This window comes from Hypanus sabinus, chromosome 6, assembly GCF_030144855.1.
Source record: "Hypanus sabinus isolate sHypSab1 chromosome 6, sHypSab1.hap1, whole genome shotgun sequence".
NCBI lineage: Eukaryota > Metazoa > Chordata > Chondrichthyes > Myliobatiformes > Dasyatidae > Hypanus > Hypanus sabinus.
The window spans coordinates 143,447,617-143,457,891 of NC_082711.1; the positions used below are offsets into that span (position 1 = coordinate 143,447,617).

General features: G+C 43.8%; 1 protein-coding gene across 8 annotated transcripts in view; it reads left to right on the forward strand.

The window, feature by feature from the left end:
- fkbp6 (FKBP prolyl isomerase 6) overlaps window positions 1-9,279 on the forward strand; it is an 87,976-nt gene extending 78,697 nt beyond the window's left edge. For 3 of the 8 annotated variants that reach the window (XM_059973089.1, XM_059973097.1, XM_059973091.1), the window contains 2 exons: window positions 6,216-6,415; window positions 7,379-9,279. In XM_059973089.1, coding sequence (XP_059829072.1) covers window positions 6,216-6,414 — 199 coding nt within the window. In that variant the 3' untranslated portion in view covers window position 6,415; window positions 7,379-9,279. Of the gene's footprint in view, window positions 1-6,215; window positions 6,416-7,378 lie in introns of those variants that run through there. The other 5 variants (XM_059973093.1, XM_059973096.1, XM_059973098.1 and 2 more) reach the window with 3 other exon arrangements.
- Window positions 9,280-10,275: the final 996 nt, after the last annotated feature.

The window sequence follows — 10,275 nt, forward strand, 5'->3', positions numbered from 1 at the left end:
TTGAATTAGATTTTCAAACTGTAAATTTTTTACCATTGCTGCAAATCTGAAAAATGGAGTTGAGTGGTTAGATTGGGAAGGTTATTCCTGGATAATTAGTCAAATTGCAAACAAGAGAAAATCTGCAGATGCTGGAAGTGCAAAGCAGAACACAAAATGCTGGAGGGACTCAGCAGGCCAGGCAGCATCTACAAAAAAAAGTACAGTTGACGTTTCAGGCCGAGACCCTTCGACGAGACTGGAGGTGAAAGAGATTCTCAACCATAGGAGGAGCAACTGTGATGCTGATTTAAAGCGACATCTGAATTGCAGCACCTCCTGACAAAAAGGTGGATGAAGACAGCTGCAGTCAGAATCAGGTTTTTTTTCTCCAGTCCTGTGGAAGGGTCTCGGCCCAAAACGTCGACAGTACTCTTTTCATAGAAACATAAAAAAAGCCCTTCTGCCCACAAAGCTGTACCGAAAATGTCCTTACTTTAAAACTACCAAGGCTTACCCATAGCCCCCTATTTTTCTAAACTCCACGTAGCCATCCAGGAATCTCTTAAAAGACTCTATCGTTTCCACCTCCACCACAGCTGCCACTTTCTGCATTAAAAAAACTTACCCCTGACCTCTCCTCTTCCATTCACCATAAAACTATGTCCTCTCTTGCTAGCTATTTCAGCCCTGGAAAAAAGCCTCTGACTATCCACACGATCAATGCCTGTCATTATCTTATACACCTCTATCAAGTCACCTCTCATCCTCCGTCGCTCCAAGGAGAAAAGGCCGAGTTCACTCAACCTATTCTCATAAGGCATGCTCCCCAATCCAGGCAACATCCTTGTAAATCTCCTCTGCGCCCTTTCTATGGTTTCCTTGTCCTTCCTGTAGTGAGGTGACCAGAATTGAGCACAGTACTCCCAAGTGGGGTCTGACCAGGGTCCTATATTGCTGCAACACTACCTCTTGGCTCCTAAACTCAATCCCACAATTGATGAAGGCCAATACACCGTATGCCTTCTTAACCAGCAGCTTTGAGCGTCCTATGGACTCAGACCCCAAGATCCCTCTGATCCTCCACACTGCCAAGAGTCTTGCCATTAATGCTATATTCTGCCATCATATTTGACCTACCAAACTGAATCACCTCACAGTTAACTGGGTTTTCCATAGATACCGCCTGGTCTGCTGAGTTGCTCCAGCATTTTGTGTGTGTGGCCTGGATTATTGGTGTTGAGTTGTACTGCAGTGACATGCAGATTAAAATATGGATTTTGAAATGTATCAGTATCCTAGTGTCAGTGTGACTAAGCCTGTGTTGTTAACTATGTTTTGCACATTTGAAGCAACAATAATGCATGGTATGTTTCGATTCAATTGTGTTTAGGTACACGATTTGTTTTTGTGACTGAGTATCACTGCACATTCTGTAGATACCATCATATTCAGGTACATCTTTTCCCCTCAGTGGTGTTCAGTTCCTCAGCTGTTTTGGTTTCGAGCGTTTTGTTGAATTGAGCACAAAGACAACTGTGCAGCAAGAGGTCTGAAATATGGGCTGAGTTTGAAGTCCGAGCTGGGATTAGGGGTCAGAAAGAAGTGGGTGTCTAGCTGGAGCCAAGGTACAGACAGCTTGGGATATTTCTTACTCCCTTCAGATTCACTGAATTTGCTGAGAAACTTGCTTAACCATTGTGAGAAATCTAATGAAGTTGTCTGACCTTTAATAGGAATAACATACAAAAGTCTGAAATCCTGCTAGACCAGCACCACCATAGTCCCATGGAGAGTTTCAGAGTTTAACTGTGTTCGCAAGGCAAATGGTATTTTAATCTTTACCACAATCTGAATACAGAGCTAAGGAATAGACACAAGAATCTGCAGATGCTGGAAATGTTGAGCAACTCATGCAATGTGCTCCAGGACCTCAGCAGCAACAGTGAGCCTCATTCCTTATTTCCCTTCACAGATGCTGCCTGACCTGCTGAGTTCATCCAGCATTTTGTGAGTATTACAGAAGTACGAAATTGTATGCAAAGCCTGGAATTTTGTGTACAATTTTGATTGCCTTACCTAAGAATGAATGTTTTCCAATAGAGAGAGTACAGCAAAAGTTTACTAGACTGGTTCCAGAGATGCGGAACAAGAAGGCAGAGGGAGAGCACCTAAGGATTTCCCGCGGGAAGACATTTTAAGTTCTCGGGGGAAGAGAGAGGTCAGACTGCGCAGGCGCGTGACATCAGCCAGTTGAGCGCGAACAGTTTAAAAAGAAGACAGCCATATCCAGCAGGCAGCAGAGTGAAAGGGCTTTGGCTCAACGGGCTTTGATGGTAACGGGGTGAGGTGAGGCAGTTGTTGCTTGCAAAAGGAGGTAGTATGTGTGTAAGGCCAGTTTTCTGTGGTCAGTGTCAGATGTGGGAGGTCCTGGAGTCTCCCAGCATCCTGGACGGCCACATCTGCACCCGGTGCATCGAGATGCAACTCCTAAGGGACCATGTTAGGGAACTGGAGATGCAGCTTGATGACCTTCGTCTGGTCAGAGAGAGTGAGGAGGTGATAGAGAGGAGTTACAGGCAGGTGGTCACTCCGGGGCCACAGGGGACAGAGAAATGGGTCACAGTCAGGAGAGGGAAGAGTCAGGTACTAGAGAGTACCCCTGTGGCTGTACCCCTTGACAATAAGTACTCCTGTTTGAGTACTGTTGGGGGGGGGGGGCACACAGCCCACCTGGGGGAAGCGACAGTGGCCGTGCCTCTGGCACAGAGTCTGGCCCTGTGGCTCAGAAGGGTAGGGAAAGGAAGAGGAAGGCTGTAGTGATAGGGGACTCTATAGTCAAGGGTTCAGACAGGCGACTCTATGGACGCAGGAAAGAAACTCGGATGGTTGTTTGCCTCCCAGGTGCTGCCAGGGTCCGAGATGTTTCTGATCACGTCCAAGATATCCTGCAGTGGGACGGAGAACAGCCAGAGGTTGTGGTACATATTGGTACCAATGACGTAGGTAGGAAAAGGGAAGAGGCCCTGAAAGAAGGCTACAGGGAGTCAGGAAGGAAGTTGAAAAGCAGGACCTCAAAGATAGTAATCTCAGGATTACTGCCTGTGCCACGCGACAGTGAGAATAGGAATAGAATGAGGTGGAGGATAAATGCGTGGCTGAGGGAATGGAGCAGGGGGCAAGGATTCAGATTTCTGGATCATTGAGACCTCTTTTGGGGCGGGTGTGACCTGGACAAAAAGGACAGGTTGCACTTGAATCCCATGGGGACCAATATCCTGACAGGCAGGTTTGATAGAGCTGTTGGGGAGGGTTTAAACTAGTTTGGCAGGGGGGTGGGAATCAGAATGTGAGTGCAGGGATTAAGATAGAAGGACAAGGGCATGATGCTAAGAGTTCTGAGTTGATGAGGAAGGACAGGCAGGGGACGAAACATAATTGTAACCAGTTAAAAGGTTGAAATGTGTCAATTTCAATGCTAGGAGTATTAGGAACAAGGAGGATGAACTTAGAGCATGGATTAGTACATGGAACTACGATGTTGTGGCTGTTACTGAAACTTGATTGAAGGAAGGGCAGGATTGGATGATGCAGGTCCTGGGGTTCAGGTGTTTTAAAAGGAATAGGATGGGAGGTAGAAATTGGGAGGAGTTGCATTGCTGATCAGGGATAGTATCACGGCGATAGAAAGGAAGGATGCTGCAGAGGGAGTGCCACTGAGTCGGTCTGGGTGGAAGTCAGAAATAGGAAGGGATCAATCACTGTGCTGGGAGTAGTCTATAGGCCCCCAAATAGCCCTCTGGACACCGAAGAGAAGATAAGAAGGCAGATTTTAGAATTGTGTTCAAAATACAGGGTAGTAGTTATGGGTGATTTCAACTTCCCTCATATTGACTGGCACCTCCTGAGTGTAAGGGGGATAGATGGGGCTGATTTTGTCAGGTGTGTTCAAGAAGGATTCCTGACATAGTATGTGGGCCGGCCAACGAGGGGAGAAGCTATACTGGATCTAGTTCTGGGTAATGAACCTGGTCAGGTGACAGACCTCTTGGTGGGGAGCATTTTGGTGAGAGTGACCATAACTCCCTTCAGCATAGTTATGGAAAGGAATAAAATCAGACAAAATGGTAAAGTGCTTAACTGGGGAGGGGTAACTTTGAAGTGATGAGGCAGGAACTAGCTAGAGTAAATTGGAAACAGATGTTCAAAGGGGAAAGCACAGAAGTAATGTGGGAGAAGTTTAGGGACCACTTGAGCTACGTTCAGGATAGGTTTGTCCCACTGAGGCAAGGGAAAAATAGTAGGAAAAGGGAACTGTGGCTGACGAAACATGTGAGGCAACTCGTCAAGAGGAAAAAGGAAGCATATGTTAGATATAAGAAGCAGGAAGTAGGAGGGACTCATGAGAAATATAGGGTAGCCAGGAAGGAGCTATAGAAAGGACTTAGGAAAGCTCGAGGGGGCATGAGAAAGCCTTGGCATGTAGGATTAAGGAGAACCCCAAGGCATTCAATGCGTACGTGAAGAACAGGAGGATGACGAGAACGAAGGCTTCATTAACGGGGATTGAGTTCAAGAGTAGAGAGGTCATGTTGCAATTCTAAAAATCTCTGGTGAGACCGTACTTAGAGTATTGTGTTCAATTCTGGTCACCTCATTATAGGAAGGACGTGGAAGCTATGGAGAGGGTGCAGAGGAGATTTACCAGGATGTTGCCTGGTTTGGAGAACAAGTCATATGAAGCAAGGTTAGCAGAGCTGGGGCTTTTCTCTTTGGAGCGTAGAAGAATGAGAGGGGACTTGATAGAGGTCTACAAGATTATGAAAGGCATAGATAGGGTGGATAGTCAGTACCTGTTTCCCAGGGCACCAATAGCAAACACCAGAGGGCAGATGTACAAAATTAAGGGAGGGAAGTTTAGGGGAGACATTGGGGTAAGTTTTTTTACACAGAGGATTGTGAGTGCCTGGAATGACTTGCCAGGGATGGTGGTGGAGGCTAAAACATTAGGGGTATTTAAGAGCCTCTTGGACAGGCGCATGGATGAAAGAATAGAGGGTTATGGGGTAGTGTGGGTTTAGTACTTTTTTTAAGGATTCTATGGGTTGGCACAACATGGAGGGCTGAAGGGCCTGTACTGTGCTGTAGTGTTCTGAATTTGTTTTTTACGAGGCCGAGTCACTAGCTCGACACTCAGCCCCAAGAGGATGGAAAACATTCACGGAGCCAGCCAGATTTAAACCCAGGACCACTGGCCTTAAAGTCTAGTGCTGATGCCACTACACCGCCGGCCAGCTGGTGTCTGAGATTTAGGGGTGGGCTAATTAGATTCAAGATGAAGAGAAATTTCTTCACAGTGGATGGTGTGTCTTTGGCATTCTCTAACCTATAGGGTTGAGGAGGGTTGATCATTGAGTTCACTCAGAAAAGAGTTTGATAGATGTCTAGACATTGATGGAATTGACAGTGATTGGCCTTGGGGCATGGCAAAGGCACTGAGGTAGGGGATGACTTTCGATGATTGGCAGAAGCGACCCAAAGGAATGGACGGACTTCCATTCCCATTTCTTATTCTCTGCTGAATGTTTCAGTTCTCTCATCACCTTTTGCTTGCTCGTGGATGCTTTGTTTATGCATCACGTATATCATATTTATCTTAAATGAAAATAAGTATCACTTGTGCTTTTATTCCACATTTTCTGCCACTGCCCCTTGCACTCCAAATATAGGTTAGCATGAAATGGGATTAACTTTTTTTTTCTGTTTAATTTGAACTCCTATACCCTGTTGCTCAGTCAAGCTAACAAACCTCAACTCTTTAACAAGCCCCATGTTCAAATCCATTTGACCGTGCAAACCTCAGGTCATGTTTGCCTTATAATCTTTTGGAATTGTGCTTGCCTTATCTCATTAATCTTCTCCCATTTTACATTATCTCTCAGCTATTCTAATGTCTGGTTTCATTCACTCCTCCAGTGTTTATCTCTTGTTCATCTTCCTTTGTGCTTCATGTCTTCCTCATCCTCTCCCCCTTCACACAGTATATACTGGCAATCCTGCCCTTTGTACTGCTCATGCTGAGTAACTTTTCCCTTTGTATAGCTTCTGGTGATCTTTCCTCTTCTCCTCTTAATCTTGATGCTAGGTCTCAACTTCAAACATCAACTTCTGCCCCTTGCCTTCACAGATGTTGCTTGACATGCTATTTTCTTACTGTTCTGTTCTTATTGTTTTAGATTCCAGCATCTTTTTGTTTTCAGTTCCATGTCCATTCATGGTGCTCTGGTGCCTGTGCATGTTACGCCATGCCCTGCTTTCCTTGATTGCCTCATCCTACGCCACCCAAGACTCCTGCTGTACAATCATCCAATTAGTTTTTTTCTGCACCTTCTGGCATGCCTTGGCAAGACTATATGCACTGTGGAGAATGGTTAAGGTAAAATGTTTCTTTACAGTTGTTTTTTCTGAATGATCAACATTAAAGCTTTTGTGTTTAAGGTTTGTTATCTAAATCAGACCTTGGAGCCTCCAATACCTATCACTGCAGAAATGTGTTCAAATTTGATGCGGTCAACCAGTCTCTCCTAGTTAAATTTGCATTTTACCAAGCTATTTAATCCTTCATCTTTTTCCCCCCAGTAGTTCTTTGTATTCATCTGTCTTGGTCATCTGAGTGGTTTAAGCTTCTATTCCCTCTGAACTTAACCTGGTACAATCCAGAGGTGGTACTCCATTTTACAGCACCGGTGACAGTAGTACGAGCAGGAAATTCTCCCAGTGGCCCTTCAGCATTTCTCTCTCAGTGTTAAACAGATTTCTGTTCATTTACATTGTGCGAGGAAATAACATCTCTCCTGCTATAGTCACACTGTGAATGAAACCTTGCTGAGAGAGGAAACAGTGGGATAGTAGGAAACTGTCAGTTACATGTAAAGGAGAGTAGTTTCAAACTAACCTGCCTACTGGATAATTGACTGGACCTAGAGTAATCAGTTGCTCTTTCTGTAGCCCACTGGTGCCATTGCAGAGCTTAACAAATCACCCTGTTAATTCTACCAGTCAACACACACAAAATGCTGGAGGAACTCAGCAGGCCAGGCAGCATCGATGGAAGAAAGTACAGTCGACGTTTCAGTCTGAGACCCTTCAGCCCACTGCTCCCCGTGTTCTCTGCTGCTCTCTGAGCATCGACTGTGCTTTTCTCCATAGATACTGCCTGGCCTGCTGAAGGCCTCCAGCATTTTGTGTGTGTTGCTTGGACTTCCAGCATCTGCAGATTTTTTTCTTGCTTTGTGCTGATTCTACCAGTTCCTTGCCAATAGATTAGGTTGGAACAAGCCCTTGGGATTGAATTATGTTAAAGTGGTTTGTTTACTGCTGATACTTCTTTTCTTGACAGGGCTTCAGCAGACCCGATGATACAGTGGAGGAATGGAATCTGTTTTGCACAGAGACAATAGTAAATATAAAACCTAAAATGTTTCAAGTGGAATGCATTTTGAAATATGTTAAAATACTTACTCAAAGTTGGTTAAATGTTTCCCATACAGCAAGTATCTTTCAGGCAGTTATTGGGAACGAACTGGGACAATGTACAAGTGTTGCTGCGAACATCAAACGTCCTGTGTGTATTCTCCATTTCGTTTGAAACCCATGAACTACTTGGTTGAAGTTGTATGGTGTTTGGTAGCTCCTTGAGTAATCTGATTTATAAGAATAAACTCTCAGTTATTTGTCACTGTTTAAATATAAAGTATGCATGTGCCACCGGTGCAGTGGATGTTGTCTTACACACTGGTGGAAAGGTAACAGTGATCTCGAAGAAATGAATCAACTCAGAACTGACAGTCATTATTCTGTGTATATGTTGTTCCCAAGAGTTCTGTTTAAATTTGCTTTAAATAAAAGGTTTGATTACGAAAGTTGTCTGACCACTGCAAAGCTTCAATGAAATGGATAAATATGCACAGCTTGGAGACCATCCTTGTGAATTTACTGTTGGTTATAAGGAGTTTGGTATTTCACTGGCCTTGTTCTAATTTTCCAGCCTTATAAGTATTTTAAACTATATTTTTAATTTTATGAGCATAGACATCATCTTAAATGGAAAGTTCAGCCCAAACTGGATTGCTTGCCTCTTGTAATAACAGTGTGATACCTCTTCGGCCAGATCTCTGTCACTCATATTTCCAGCTCAGGTCACTGGTGTAAGCAGCCTCCTGAGTACTTCCTTCATCTGCTTCTGTGCATTAAATCAGAGTCCTTGGTATCTTATCTAACTCAGAACTGCTCCTTCGATCTGTTGGCTCGAGAGCTTTTGCTGAACTTGAAGCAATAAAAGGTCATGGACCCAGTGTTGTCTTCTCAAACTAATTGGTTCCCATAATTACAGTGATATATGGGGTCAGCCTAATTCCTGAAAAATCAGTAAGGCTTATTGGATGGATTATAGCCCTCTTTCTAGAACTGGGCCATGTGTGATAAAGGGAACAGCAGCCTGTGCAGGAAGTGCAGTTGTGGTGACAAAATGAACAGCACTGAGGTGGTTTCATTGCATTAGGGGCAGTTTCTTTGGCGCTTGGTTCCCCCCTCATCTAAGGTCATTATTTACTCTCCTGACAAGTCAAGCATCTAACATTAAACTTGTTTTGCAGAAAAATCAAAACCTAAATATCTAGAGCAAACTGCTGAAGTATAACCTCATAACTTCAAAGCAAGAGGATCAGCATCTCTGGCCTGGTTGGACAGGGAAATGATTGCATCTCCTCAACCAAGCAGATTTTGGGCTTTCTATAAATCCATAAACATTAACATCTAAATTAAAATACACAATGAATTTTCAGTTCAGAATTAAATATCAACAATTAACTTATTTTGGATTAAAGGTAATATGCTCTTATAATGAAAGCAACTTCTGCAAGGGACATGTCTGGTCTCCAGGCAGGTATGAGTGTTTTAAATCTACAGAAGAATTCACTTTGATGAAATTAGCACTGAGCAAATTGGGCAGAAATTCCTGTGTTAACCTTGCCTTGCTCTTGTTCTTGCCTGTATTTGCTGGAGCATTTGTCCTTGAATAAGGGAAACAGCATTAACCTCACTGCTACTTCTTCAGTAAATTTGGGCCCATTAGTACCTGCCCTGTGGGAGCGGTATGTGAATTGATAAGTGTACTGAGATACCTGGTTTAACTTTCACTGCACTTAGTTGACTTTTTTTGGGGAACAGGTTATTTAGGATTCGGGTCAATCCACCTTCCTGCCTCATCTCTTCCCCACCCCCACCCCTAAAGAAAACAAATGGAATTTCATCAGCATCCAGTCATGATCTTTGTTGGTATGTTGTGAAGCCATCACTAGAGAGTCATGGCCTGGCAGTGCCTCATCAGAAACAAATTGGGGATTGTACTTGAGTATAAGGCAGTAACACCCAGGAAAGAGATGCTGCTTTCTTTATGTTCTGCTTTATCAGTTGGTTGTATTCCTCATCTTGTTCCTCACTACCCCCCCCCCACCCCCGTCTGCCTTCTGTTGTGACAGACCCTGTCTTTCAGAAGACGGAGCAAAAATGGATCCTGAGCCATAAAGTTCTGGAAAACAGAAGGACTGGATGCCTCGTGGGATTTTGGTGATGACTACTTTAGCTAACCAGTCAATCAACAACTACTGTCCAAGATGAGACTTAGAATAGTTAGCTGACTAAGGTCTTGAAGTTGAGAGTCTCCTAGAGCCTGGGAAGGTGATAGCCGTGAGAAGTGAAAAGACTGAATTGTTTTGGAACTAAAGGGGTCAGAGATAAAAGTGTTCCCACAGGACTTTCTTCAAGTAGAACATACACAAATTCCACCGACTTTGTTTTAAGTGACTTCAATAAATCAGTTGTGAAATAAAATGCTCTCCTTCTGCCAAATCCATAATCTCCTTTCTGCTGTATTTACTGTGATATTTAGACAGGATGTCCTAGTTAAGTTGGGAATCTATGATACTGGGAGCATTTGTGGAGAGGTGACTCGAAGACATGGCACTATAAGAAGCAAAGGTTACTTAAAAATCATGCTGCATTCTGAGATTGTCTAACGTGGTAATAAACTACAGTTTTGTTTTATTTCTGTGTTGCTTTTTGTAAATCAAGCATTGCACCAGCAACTCGTATTAGGTTGTGTGCAGGCTTATTTGTTGTTGAGTAACCCAAATGTTCTTACTGCTACGAATCCTGCCCCTCAACACCAGAAGTGATGTCGGACCATCAACATCATGCTCAGTCTCCAACATCAACAAAGAAAATCTGTCACTAGCA